Source organism: Salminus brasiliensis, chromosome 5 (assembly GCF_030463535.1).
Source record: "Salminus brasiliensis chromosome 5, fSalBra1.hap2, whole genome shotgun sequence".
Taxonomy (NCBI): domain Eukaryota; kingdom Metazoa; phylum Chordata; class Actinopteri; order Characiformes; family Bryconidae; genus Salminus; species Salminus brasiliensis.
Window position 1 is genome coordinate 37,900,326 of NC_132882.1, and position 14,947 is coordinate 37,915,272.

General features: G+C 41.8%; 1 protein-coding gene across 4 annotated transcripts in view; it reads right to left on the bottom strand.

The window, feature by feature from the left end:
• Nucleotides 1-14,947, bottom strand: part of agap3 (ArfGAP with GTPase domain, ankyrin repeat and PH domain 3) — a 137,201-nt gene that overhangs the window by 26,215 nt on the left and 96,039 nt on the right. For all 4 annotated transcript variants that reach the window (XM_072680236.1, XM_072680237.1, XM_072680235.1 and 1 more), the window contains exon 12: nucleotides 7,045-7,209. In XM_072680236.1, coding sequence (XP_072536337.1) covers nucleotides 7,045-7,209 — 165 coding nt within the window. The remainder of the gene's footprint in view (nucleotides 1-7,044; nucleotides 7,210-14,947) is intronic.

Here is a 14,947-nt window from a genome sequence, read left to right on the forward strand (position 1 = left end):
TTTCCTAGGTTTACAAAAGCGGCATCACCAACAAAATGCAAACGTTCAACCCCAGTGACCAAGTGACACAAACTTTAATTATAGGGTTGAAATATATACCAGGTCTAAAGCGACTGCTTGTTAAAACAATTTTGTAAAACAATTGTCTGCTAAAACCAATATAAAGTGTAGTATCACTGTGCATCCCTACTCCAAAACATCTTACTCAACACAACTCAGCTGGTCTGAGAGTTTAGAACCTGTATAGGTAAAAGTGAATAAACTATGGCAACTCTCAAAACAGCTGTATTATAATAAATAATAAACCAGCAGAATATGGAAATGCTCCCCAAGCTCCGGGTTTAATTACATGTGACAAGATGTGACCAATTATGTGGTCATTATTGTACAATTACAATAATTTTTTTCATCAGGCCAGCCCTTTTGATCATCTCTACCACAATTTATTATGAATAAAAATAAATATGAACTGTTTTTTATTAAACAGATGAAATATAATAACAGAACTTTAACAGTAAAGTAACTGAAAATTATGGCACAAAAAACACTTGAAACTAAAGAAATCTACTAAGAAAAGAAAAACTATAAACTTAAAAAAATATTAATAGTTATACACAAGACTATTATAACAATATTGTGATATTGTAATATGAAAGCAAGTAAAATTCATTTTAAAAGGATGGTTCTCCACACTATACCATTTCTCTTAATTGGCTCACACTCTTTTTACCTGTACAATTTAATACAGTAAGTGAAATCAGGAGCAGATACTGTCATTTCTTGGCTGATAAGAAATAGGCTGGGGCTGATGCATCTCCGGTGCCGCTCCCGTCATTGATATTCATGACTGTTAGGTGTTGCTCGCTCGCTCCCTCGTTCGGAGTGGGGAAACGGAGCTCGCAGCTGCCACACACGTTGTGGCGGCGACGCGAACGTCTGTTTCAATTTCCACACTCCTCTCCTCAACAGCCCCCCCGGGACCTATCATTAGCCGTAGCAGACAGCTGGGGGCAGAGGGGTTCCTGAGAACACCGTTCACGCACACACCCGCACACACACCGTATGGTGTGAGGGGGGTTGGTGGGGGGGAGAAGAGCACCCAACCTGTTCTGTGCCAGAGGGTGTATTGTGTGTGTAGCGTGAGGTTAAAGTGGAAGGTTGCCCCTGTCTCTCACGCAGGACCTTAGAAGACCTTTAATTCATTCATAAGGTTTTATTCACACAATTAAAGTCAATAAGCACGGTGGCTGGAAGGGGGAGGGAACTCAGCCATTATGATCTTGAGCAACAAAATCACGACACTACAAGAGTCCCACAAACATGGCCTGTAACAGGAAGAGGTACAAAGGAAACACTTCTGTAGACTTGCCGTGTCATTGTCAATTATTTATCTTCCTAAACAGCTGCATCTGCGCTTATCTGGTTGTTACAGCTCATAGAAACCGTACCCAACTTGCTCTTACATGGTCGGAACAGGTACAAACTAAGAACTGAGCCAAAACATTATGAACATTCACAGATAAAGCAAATAACATTGATCATCTCGCAACAAGGTGAAGACCTAAGCAACTTGAGAGGGGCCAAATCGTTATGGGCAGATGACTTGGCTTGGAGCATCTGTGAAACAGCAAGGCTTGTGGAGTGCTTCTGGCCAGCAGAGGTGAGCACCTACTGGCAGTTGTTCAGGGAGGAACCTACTATGAACTGGCTGTCCAAAGTTCATCAGTGCACTGGGCCAGCAAAGGCTATCCCATCTGGGCCAAGACAACAAAAGATCAACTGCGACACAAGTCCCAGAATGATGGTTATTGGAGAAAGGTTTCATGCAGTATGGGGTGTGACTGCAGAGTGGTCATGCTGACCCCTGTCCACCACTGCAAGCAAGTACAACGGACATGCGAGCATCAGAACTGGACCTTGGTGCAACGGAAGAAGATAATCTGGTCCTGCTGCTGACGTCTTTATGCCAGATACTAAAGGGTGCCTTCAGAGACAGCTGTTGTACTGCCACCACAAAGCACCAGCATCATACCAGGCAGGTTCCAATGAGACTGTCTAATATGTTGAGACCTCGCTGCATGCCATGAAAACTGCTCTAATACGGCATGGTGTGTATTCTACAAGACCTCTGAAGGTCATTGTGAGTAGCATTACTGAAGTCCATAACTATGTTCATAAGGCTATTAGACAACTCCATACGATTTTCATGACAACTGACAAACTTGCATAGGTGTTTATGAAGGCCTATTTCGACTAGCATCAGTTGTCATACGCTTTGCTGAATTGAAAAGACATTAACATTAACAGTAACACTTTATTTGAAGGCTACCTACATAGGGGCCTTAAAAATGCTGTTTTTGGTTCCATGTGCGATGTAGTTCAGATGTATCTTTTGAACAGCAAATGAATCTGTTATCTAATGGTCTGTTCTAATGACCTGCTGACCAAGTCAACCTATGCTAATATCAACAAAGCCCTTGCTTATAATAATGTCTCTAATTAACTAATTTAGGCAACAGTGTACACTGGTTAAAGACCATCACTTTTATCATCAAAATCTTGTGCTGCATTAACACAGCAACACAACTGCTCTGAACTTTCCTCTCTCTCACTACCAGGCAACATTCCAGTGCAGTTACTGCAAAATGTTCCTTTTGCTGGAGTTTCAAGTCCAACTTAACCTGTTATGCTATTTGCTGTACTTTTGAAATTACGCAAAAGGTGAGAGGGTCAATTTCCAGCCAGAGAGAAATTAAGAGGTGCGAGTAGCCACTCAGCGTCTAGTTAGCCATAAATAACCTGCAATTTGTCCCCTATTCAAATGGCAGCATTGACTTGCCTAATTACTCGTCATATGTTCTGATGGAAAGCGCTTCAGATTGAGAGCCAAAATGGCAACGAGTCCAGCTCAGCAGGAAGCGGAGGGAGCTTGACTGAGGAGTTATCGAGCACCAGGGCGAGGAGGTATAATGAAGCTCAGGAAGGACTCACGGTCATTTGCATCTGGAGCTGAAACGGAGCGGGAACCTTTTCCCAAGGCAGGGCTGAGGCAGGGCTGAGGGAGGGCTGAGGTGGTAAAGGAACCTGCAATTACAGTCCATTATCGTCCTGGCAGGAGACGGAGCTTAAAAACTCAGGCTCTGGTGATGAGGGTTGTGGGCGAGGGCAAAAGGTGGGGACGTTAACTTGTTTCTTTGTAGACCTTTCTCCCTTTCTCTTTCTCTCTCTCACTCTCTCTCCCTCCTGCCCCTCCATAAGTGAGGGCAAACTTCCTCCGGTAATTTAAGAGCTCACCGGGTACGAGCGGTAATTTTTCAGACGAAGACCTCCCTCATGCTCTCCCAACCCGCCTCCTGTCGCTGCGGCAGTCGAGAGAGAGCAGCCCCCTGTCCGTAATCAAAGGCAATGGCTGCAATTAATGGAAGGGGGAGAGAGGAGGGGGGGGGGGGGTGGGAAAAAAAAAAAAAAAAGTGAACACAATCACCACCTCCTTCTTATTATAGTCAATTAGAGTGCGCTAATCAAGGCACGGGCAGGCGCACGCCACTGCTCTCGGCAAACTAAATGTCAAACTTCATTATGGCCGGGAGAGGGGGGAAATCAAACTCCCCGTACTCGCAGCCTCTTCACACGCTTCACCCCCCCCCTCCCTATCTCTAAATTCAGAGTGCAGACTAGCCCCAATGAAGCAAGATCGGTTGACACATGCTCAAATTATCATTATATTAACACGAGATAAGCTGTTATCTGTACATAAGCTGCGGTTCCAGGTATTGAGCCTTCCCTATGTGACATAACTGCACGCAAGCTGGTGTAACTTCATAGCAATTAATTGCGGTTTGTAGCTCATAAAGCACTAGATGCGTAGATGGAACACTTACGATCAGAATTCCATGAAAAGCTATTTTTTGGGTACACAGCTGTTTTGCAGACAGAAAACCTGTCCCAACTAAGACTCCTGGTCATTAAAGGTTAAGGTCATCGGTCAGGCAGGCTGATGGTGGAATAAGTAGATTGATTTAGATATTCTATGATTATCTAAGCATGTAACAAGGCTGTTAGCTACTGGACATTTACTGGACATTCCTGAAGCAAGAATGCACACATGATCACACACACTCACCCTCTGCATCCTTGTTCTATGAAGGATATCATACATGAGTGACTCCTGAAATAAGACTAAGAGAAGATGAGTTTTAATCAGGAGCTGCATGTTCGATATTCAGAAGTCATCACTGCCCCGGCCTCTCCTCATCCTATCCGCCATGTTATAAATGAGGACACTGCTTAAATAAGATGGAGATGGTTACTTGGTTAAGATGCCATCAATCTGTGGCTGCTCATCATCTTCCTCATCGTAACACAGTTGCGTAGGCCGACCTTCAGCGGTAGCAAGGAGAAGGTAGTGATTGGCATTTGACTCATGTGTAAATGGCAGAACATGAGCTCACTTTATGAATGTAGACGACGTAAGAAAATGAGGGCAAGAGCGGACTGGAGTCAAAGTCAGGGAGAGCATGTGTTTCTTGAACAAAAAGCTGTTGTGAAGACTCCAAATGCTACGTTGTTGTGGACAAGGGCTTCTGCTACATACGCATGTGAACGGAAAAGCTTCGCAATGACCAGATTCACTTCACAACAACTGGACAAAATAGGCTTGTTTGTTAATGATCCACCAATATGAGGAATAAACTTTGTACTCTTACAGGCAGCACTGCTGTAAAGAGGAAGATAAGTACCAAGTCTAAACTGCAATTAATCTTATCTTCTAATAGCTGCTGTCACAGTACAAAAAGATATTCCAAAAAAAAAAAAAAAAAAAAAAAATTTGATGTGGAGTAGCAGCAAAGTCAAATCTTTTAATCAAATATATTCATTAACATTAATGCTCTAACAGCACTTAGATGACTTACTGTTCCTCTAACACTATTTTAGATCAAATACACAAGCAATTAATAAGTAATGATATTAGAGTTGGAAGAAGTGGGGGAATATACCCCAAAACATAAGTAATTGTATTTTGTAACTACACAAGTATTTATTTGGAAAATAATCCTAGTACTTTAGTACTTTGAAGGTATTCTAGAAAGTCTAGGTCAAATCCAAAATAATGTAATTAAATATTCATACATTTTCTTTCTTTAGCTATACCTTCACTCCAAACTGAAATATGAGTCAACATAAACCAATTCAATCAGAAAAAGGATGTCTAGACCTTTCAGAAATGTGTGTATTTAATTTGTCTGCTTTTTTATTAATACATCAAATTATGCTAATTGCTCACTGTCAATACCCAACACCAAACAAAGAACTTGTTGTTAAAACTCTTACTTTCATATTTTAGTTTGTTTAAATGTTGAATGCCTCTTTCACAGTTACTGAGTAAAAGCTTTCTCTCTCGAATCATAGACTTTTTCCACGTTTGCCACGTCTGATGACTGTGTAAGAAATATCTAAATCTAATGAAGGTACAATTATCAGGAGTCTTTTAATTGGCTCTTGCCTGGACTTTTCCTGTTAAAACGTGTGCACATCCAGACGCACTCTATGAGCTCAAAGCGAGGGCAGCAGCCCTGTGAGTAATTCTGCTTTGGGGCGTGGAGCTGATGGGTGCAGGCAGGGGGCCGATGGCGGCGGTGCTGAAATTGATTGTTGGACAGGCAAAGTCTAGGAGAGAAGGGCGAGTGAGGCGAGAGAGGAGCAGAATTGTGTTCACTCTGCAGCACCACAGGGTCTCCACTGCGCTCATAAAGACCACTCTTTAAACTAGCTGGGCCCCAGGGACTCTGAGAGCGAGCAAGACAGAGACAGAGAGAGAGAGAGAGAGAGAGAGAGAGAGAGAGAGAGAGAGAGAGAGAGAAAGAGAGAGAGAGAGAGAAAGAGAAAGAGAAAGAGAGAGAGAGAGGGAGGGGGAGATGGAGCAGGCACTAATGAGAACGACGAGTGTGCAAACATGCATGGAAATGACTGTTATTCTGTTGATGTGCATTTAAGTGCTTTTTTACTGCCAGCCGACAAAGAGAGGGAAATAACCAGTGATGAATGTTGCCCCCGTAAAACATTCATTTTCCCTACACAGGAGGGGAAAAGAAGAAGGGAAGGGAGGAGAGGGAGGGAAAGAAAGGGAAAAAAAAAAAAGTGCAGCGTGTTACGCCTGGCAAATATATTATTTGACTTCAGTCAAGTGCACTGACAAGACAGAAGAGAGAGAGAGAGAGAGAGAGAGAGAGAGAGAGAGAGAGAGAGAGAGAGACAGAGAGAGAGAGACTCTGCTGCAGTGGGTGGCAATAGCAGAGCCGTGATCAAAGCTGTAATTACTAAATTAGCCTGATTAGAGATTAGATTTTCCGCCTCTGCTAAAACCAACAACACACACACACGCACACAAAACACACAGAGCAACTTACTTCCACACATAATGACAGAAGCAAAAAACATCTCTATAATTGTCTCAGTGTGCTGGGGGATGTTCTATGGAAGCAGGGAGGTCATCAAAGACTGGTAATGCTGATCCAGATCAGTTGATGGAATTAACAGTCATTCCGCTTTTGTAGAAGACCATGGCAGCGGATTAGGAGCCAAAAAGCCAAACAAAAAAGGCACAAAGTCTTCATGTCGTATTTCATTTTCATTCACTGTTCGCATCTCCATATCTCAACATTGCTATTAGTAAGATTGTTTGACCTCTACAGCTACAGCTTTGTGACTGATACTCTTGACTTTTCATAATCTACTATATCCCATATTTCCTAAAGTCCTAAACTGTAAGCACAGGTTTCACAACTTAGTATAGTCAGCCTTATCTCAGGGTTCCTCAGTCCTGGTTCTGGAGGGCAGCACAGTTTAGTGATTTTCCTGCTTAAACACACCTGGTTCAACTCAGCAGGGTTTCATAGTGATTACTACAAGATGGCGTAGAACATGGTTAATCTCTTAATGTTCTTGTCATTTCAATGAGGCTTTGGCGATACTGTAACCAAATACAGTCAGGTAAATAAAACTGGAAGAAAAGAGAGAGAGAGAAAGAGAGAGAGAGACACCAACCTGCGGTGATGCTGGTGTTAACAGCCTCATTCCACTGCTCAGCACTGGACACAGAGAAGGAGCGTTGGTGCATTCCGTCTTTAACTCCGCCCACAGCAGCCACGCCTAGGCCAGCAACTGAGCCCCCGGATTGCAGCGATGTACTGCTGTTAGAGTGAGGAGCACCTGGGTAAACAGAAAAATAAGGGGCGGGGGGAATTTGGTACAATTCTTCTTTCAGCCGTCTTCGTCTACAAACCAATTAAGGTGTACAGTGTCATCAAACGTTGAATGTGAAGAGAGCATTGCATTTCTTTTCCTAAGCTGGCAAGGGTCAGCAAGCAGCACTTGTTAGTTAGAGGACACCAGAAATGGGAGCACAGTGGAGCCGGGGGCTTCCTGGTTTGACCCAACTTTGGGCTCAAGGGATGCTGGCCTTGGCTGTAGGTTACAGTGTCCTGTCCTAGTATTGTGCACCTGCACAAAAATACATCCCCCAACATTATCATTATCACAAACTTACTGGTTTAAACAGACCTATAAAAAAACATAAAAACAAAAGCACTGCTTCAACTTTTATTTTTTATCAACTTTATGAAGATCCACGCCATCATCACATCCAAAATTACTGTACTACTGTAATAGCATTGTCTATGGCACACCATCCAAACCTCTAAATAAACTTCAGAACATGAAGCTGCACACCCGCTTACTCTTTCCTATACATGATCCTAATCACTGGCTTCCTGTTTCAATTCAAATTTCTTCTCTTCACTCACAAAACAAGGCCCCCATAACCAGCCCCCCCTCCTATCTCACTGACCTGCCTCATTATCGTACTCCTTCCTATAGCCTTTACTCCTCCGTCCATACGCTTTAGGACGAAGCACCGGACCTGGGGTGACTGAGTCTTTTCCATAGCTGCTCCCTCCCTTTGGAACTCCCTTCCCAAACACACTCAAGACTGAGCTGATATGTCCACAGTCAAGTCAAATCACTTCTCAAAACTCCTGCTTTTTAATGTGTGGTTTAATGTTGTCCTTTGCTGATGTAAAAAAATGCCTTGTATTGTGCATTCTTTTATAACTCTTAATTGATTTTTATTTATGGAAAGTGACTGAGTATGCTAAAAGGAGAAATATAAATGCAACATAGAATATTATTATTGTTATTATAGCTCAGCTTTATTTATGTAGCACTAGAGTTGTAAAATTCTGAGAATTTTCCATGGAATTTACCATGGAATTAACGGGTAATTATGAGAATTAATGGCAATAAAACAGGAATATTTGAAGCTAAAGGTGAGAAACGTACATATGTCTATATTCTAGAAATCATTCGGACATATGCTGTTCATTTGATTGAGGATTAATCAATCATCACATCCCAATAAAATGAATTTGGAATTTGACAGCCCTAACTTAAGTGTACTGAAATGCTCCATTTTAGATAGCTAGACATATGGACAGACCACTAGACAGATAGATGGAGACAGATAAGACAAACAGATGGATGGACAGATAAGCAGACAGAGAAATAGACAGATAGGTAATTATATTGTGAAAATGCCCTTAACTTACAGGTCTAGATCTTATAGAAGTAATACTAAAATGAATGAATAGACTCCAATGACCTCCAAATGGAATACATTTCCAAAAATATATCTATTAGAAATGAATAATAATAAAACAGCCGGGTTTGGAATGTATAGGTCGTACTCTAGCGCGGCCTGATTAATGATTCTTCACTTCCAACACATCCAGGTCCCTCTGCATGTTGTCTCCATTTTTCTCTCCCCGCGTGTTCTCCATGATGGGGTCTGCCACCTCTCCATGTTCATCTCTCTGCGCTACATGAGCAGTTCCCGCCTCTCCTCCTCCTCCCTCTCTCCCCCCCCCCCCCTCCTTCTCGGTTTCTGCCACTAATTAGCCCTTAATTAACAAGATACACTCGGAACGGTAATTAGCTCTCCCCCCACTCGCTGCCTGCCACATCCATCTACCCCGGTGGCGTCCCCGCCTGCTTCCAATCAGAGGCCCGGCGGACGCCCCGCGCCCGTCATTAGCGCTGCCGCTGGGCGGGGGTCCTCTCCTGCCGTTCCTGCTCCGCTCTTGCTGCTCCCAGAAAACATGGGACATGCTGGCCCACCCAAACGTTTCCAATACAAAAAGTTTTAAGAAAGACAACGGCTGCACTGCATCAAGCTGCAAGTCAGGGGGGAAAAAAACACAAAAAAACAAAAAACAAAAAAAAAAACCCTACTTAGCGTACTAATGGTTTTGCTACCTGCTAACCTGCTAACCAGGCAGAGTTCTTGTGCACAGCAATAACAAAGAGGCTGGAAATCAAACTGTTTGAAAACAGTCACTCGACACCTGGCTGACAGAAGCCAGAGCTCGTCTTTATGCAAGTAGACAAATGTGATACTGTTCCTCACATCTGATTAGTCTCTTACCCTTTTCCTGAAATGCAAGTCCTACTTATCTGGACCACATGGACCTGTCTGGGATCATAGTTTGCCCAAATACAGAAAAAATAAAATATGACTGGATTCAAAGTCTTAAAAACCTAAAAATAATTTGAACATGTCAAGATTGATTGTGTACAGAGTTTCAATGTGTGTATTAGAGCTACTGTACCACTGAAGTATGATTTCAAATTAGTTTAATCTGGAACAATGGAAATACATATTTGGTATCCAGTTTGTGGAGCATTTGCAAACGACTGTGATGACTGAAGTAAAAAAATAAACTTTGGCCGTTCAGTGACCGTCCATGCCAACTGACCAAGCAGCTTTAGTTTTTGCTCCAAGACACTGCATCGCAAAGTAGGGGTTTTATTCAATCTTTCATGCTCAAAATCACATGCAAGTGTAAAAGACCCAATGGCCTATCTGCCTGCATACTGTTCACAGGTAGTCAGTACTGATGCTTTACTGATACCTGATATAACATCCTAAAAAAAATACTATTCAGTAGCTGTAGTAATACTAATATTAGTAGTACTAATAATAACATCATCATCAGACGAAGTTAAATGCACTGCAAAAAACATCCCATGTATTTACATTTATTAACTCTGTACTATGTATTTGATTATCCAGGAAATATTTACTTTTACTTTAGTTTTACACTAGAGCTATAATGTGGCAAAAGAGGTAAAAACAAACAAACCAAAACTACAATTCAGGCTTCAGGATGGCTTTTAGTGAAATCCATGTGAAATACTTTTGTCCATTTTTTATAGGTAAGATTATACTGTGTCGGTAAGTGCACATGTCTACTTTAAATGAATAGAACTCAATTCACTTTGAGGCAAGTTGTGATGATGGCATGCAGCTTTACATCATTACATTGAAGGGATATAAACTTCCATCATAGTTTGCAAAATTAGCCTAGTAGAACCTCAAAAATAAAAAGACCCAAACTTCAGACACTAAATACGTCTTGGCTGATGAACTAGATTAGGGGGTCAAATTTGAAGTTTTGCCAAACCTTTTCTTTGAGCCTAATTATTACTGTTTCCAGTCTCACCAAAACAGAGCAACAACCACCAGCGCCACAATGACTAGATAAGATACTTATCAGGCGCAGGTCTATGGAAGTCTAAAAAAAACTTATTTGCCATATGTCTCAAAACTGTTCACGAATGCCATATCACTGCTTTGTCTCTCTCTTTCTGTCGTTCTCTCGCTTCAACCCCTCCCTTCCTCCCTCCCTCCCTCCGCGGCTCTGATTTGAGGCGCGCTAATTTAGCGAGCTCGATCCTCAGCGTGAGGCAGGAGCTCTCCTCGCTCCCTCCCTCCGAGAGACGCCCTTCCCCTGCGGGCACCAGCGAGATTAATATTCCTGCGCCCAACAAGATAATTACCGATACTAATTAGACATGATTATGTGAATTTGATACACTTATTACTCCCGCTAATGGCTAAGACGCATTAGGCTAACAAGAGCTTGCGCCGGCGAGTTTACTTTGGTGTGCAAAAGCTGGGCGCAAAGAAAGATGCCTCGACACAATCAGGAGTAATTCGTTAGTAATTGAAAGAATAGAGGGTATTCTTGCGGCTGTCAGTTTCGGAAGACGCGTAATCACATCGGCATTGTTGACGGGACGGGTTTTATTACTCGTGTCATAATATTGCCCCCGGCTGCCGAGCGTGCATCTCTTGCGACGTGTTTAAAAGTGAGGACGGATGAAATTAAATAAGGCTGCGGGGCGATTAGCACGCGGATAAAATGCCGTCTGCTGCTGGATGCCGCACGGCGGAGACTGCCGGTAATTACCATGGATTGTTTTTAAGGGAGAGCTCAACACTCCGCTCCATTCATCTCCCTACTGGAGCAGAGAGAGGTGTTTCAGTAATCTTGGTGATTAAAAAAAAACAAAAAACAAAAAAAAAAAAACAACAAAACTCAGTCCTCACTCACTCTTAGAGGGCTAAGGCACTAAACAAAATTTTTAGGACAGTTTGCCATTTTTCTCGTTCAGACAGACTGGATTTAAACCATCAGTTAATAACCAGATCCAGTACGTGTGTAAGGGCAGAAAGACCTGTCAAGCGGTGCAGGACCTCTTTGGTTTTGTCTTCAATCTAGGCCTAATGCTGAGACGTCCACAAACACAAGACAGCTCTGAATCATCATCTACATTCATGCCACTGACATAAGTCTAAACCAGATCATTTTGTAGAGATGGAGGAATACAGTGCTAGGAGCCTAACGGTAATTCGTACAGGTGGAGGTTAGCAGTGTTACCAATGACGTTTTACTAAACTATGAATTCTGGTCAATGGCCGTTGATTTTAATGTGGCAAAAATGTCCTTAAAATACTACTTTAATTTCAAAATAGCACAATCTTGTACCAAAGAAGCACAATCTTCTGTAAAAACAGATAAAACACTGAGTCTGGGCTAGAAGCAGAATAGAAATAAAGGCGGAAATACTAGTTTAAATGACTGACTTTGGTTTTCATGAAAAACTATTTAGAGACACAGAGGAGCACACCAGAGATAGAGCTTTTAACTACAACATTGCTTTTTATTGATCTTTGGGTCTGTACTGACATTAACACCCCTGCTCATTATCTATTTACTATCTACACACAGCATATTTAGGTGTGAGGCTTTCTTTTATTTAGGCATTCTCTTCATAGATTTCACTCCAAGACATCTCGCAGTTTGCATTAGATCTTCACTTAACCTCAATCTAAATCAGTATTCACATTTAGGTTTTTCAGCAACAATTTGCAACAGCATTTGACAAACCACTGCTGATAACAGCTACAAAAAGAATAGTTATAACTTTTTAGCCTGATTCGACATACCAAAAAGATTTAACACAGACACACTGTAGTGCACCAGGCTTTGTCCACCTTGTGATAAAGTCCACCAGGACTTCCTAATACAAAATGCAGGAGTATGATCAGAATGGGGAACTGATAATTAACCAATTTAAATTTTTTGGTTCGCTGCTCAAGACACAAAACTTTACAAAACATGTTCTCGGACTCATTATTCAGCCAAACTGATCTTAAGGCAAAATTGGTATCTAGTCTCAAAGAATCATATCCAGTTATATTAATGCATGCACTAGTCTAATGGTGTAAAAAAAAAAAAAAAGAACAAATAATTGACTAACCTCGCCTCATCTCCATCAAGAATTCAACAATCATCTCTAATTGTCAAATTTGATGCTAATGATTGATGAATTAAACATGTCTCTATCAATTAGTCCCCAGAGAACAATTCTGCATAAAAGGAGAGATAATGTAATTACAAGGAGAGAATAATCAGAGGAAAATGTGGGGTAGGAGCACTGTACTCGCACTGCTCCGCCACTTCACACACACATACAGCACGAGGGTTATTACAACGCCAGCCATATAAGACTGACACGCCGTAACCCCGGAGCATGTCTGGGGCACAGGCAAACATGAACACACGCGCGCGCAGACACACACACGCGTGCGCGCATACTCACAAGTTAAATCAAAAGGCAAAGGCATCACCTAGTGCTTGACCATGGGCCTTGGTAGTTCTTTTAAACAGCTGTATTACATTCAAATGTTGTGGAATTAATAGCAGTCCAATCAAAAGCTCCCACAGTTCCAGATTTCTAATAAAAAACATGTAGAAATGCAAATTCTTTAAATATAACGGTGAGTATTTCATGATGAATAGACCAATGGTCCAAAACTACCTGAAATACATTTATTACTGCAGTGGCTGTTAAATCGAATATTTGCGCCCCTCCCCCATAATGTTAATGTCAGACAGCAACACAATAAATAAATTATTATAAACAAATAATTAGTGATATTTCATCAGTACAGCATCTCATGAGACCACTTAGACATAGCCTAAAACACCCTTCTCAATGCATTAGACAACAGTTACATGAAGTTGTTGCTCTCTTCCTGCAAAAGGTTTATTCCTCATGACCACAGTGATGAGGCAGCGAAGCCTCCTCTTCAACACAGCGCGACCTGTACACAATGTGTACGTTATACACCCAAATCCGACCAAGCTAAAGATGCTGTTTCTTTGTTGGGGTGGCGAACGAGATTCGGAGCGTTAAGTGGAGGCAATGGATTAGCGGGAGGCGGCGGCCATTCCTCCTCGTTTCTCCAGTCTCTCAGATGGCTGATGAGGCGTGCAGTCACGGGGCCGCGGTGCCCTGACCCCTGCAAGCAGCCGCTGCCATTATGTACAAGTGCAGAGATAATGAGGCATCCATGCTAATGCGGGAGACTGGAAAGGGACAGGATTCAGTGAGGGAAGGGAGTTGAAGAGGGGTGGGGTTAGATCGTCTGCAGCCCAAGCCGAGAGATCAAGTGGCCAGCTGGCCTTACTGAGGCTCCATAAACTGGTCTGAGGAGGTATGTTGAGTAGTGTATAGGTCAGACCCTGAAAACTGTCCGCTGAGGTAAAACGGCAATCATTCACACAGCTGTACGCAAGTCTTACACGTCTAAACGAGCAGCTAAAAACCATTGACCTCAAAAGTATAAGTAGGTTTGCTTGTAAAACACTATGCTATGTTAGAACCAATGCATTTCAGTAAAAAAAAAAAGAAACACTTGCAAGTATTCTCTATACAAGTCACTTAACTGTACACTTTATCAATAAAGGTGCCTAACCTTTTAAGGTTCTCACTTAATGTTAAGATTCCTAACCCTTCAACACTTACACATTTCTACTACAAACATGGTTCTCTATTACAAAAGAGGTTCTTCTATGGAATCATTCAAAGAATCGTTTGTAATAGTATGTGTACAGTCATGGTCAAGGTAATAAACATAACTGTATATTTTTAATAATTGGAGACACTTCAAATCAAAGGTCTCAATTCTTAGAAATTTACAAGACAAATCTGAAGATCTTTTAATGTCCCCAACAAATCATTTTCAACACTTCATTGAAATTTATCTAACTTTGTCAAGCCTGGTGAAAAGGTTTCCCAGGTGGCTTCTCATTAAATTGCTTGAGAGAATGTCAAGAGTGTACAAAGATGCATGAAGGCATAAAGGAATCTAAAACAGTTACTTATACAGGTCACAGCTTGAATCTGTACGTGTTATTCAATAGTCTTCACTATACTAAAGTTAGAAAACTTTTGACTGGTACTGTAAACAAAACAAAACAACCAAAAAAATAATAAAAAACAGCCCAACAAATGCATAATACCGCAAATGTGACATATTTGTATGGTGCACATCCAAACGAATACACCCAAATCAGAAGCCGACATGCTCTCTGGAACACACACCTCCACCAGCGTTTCCAGTGTTCAGGCAGATGTCATTGATTAAGGCTGATGGGCAGGACCATTAGCGCTTTGATATTACGTATCTGTCTGTGGTGACACAAGCGAACGCTCTCAGACAGAAGCATCATATTTAAACGGTTCCAGTGAGTACTTAGCA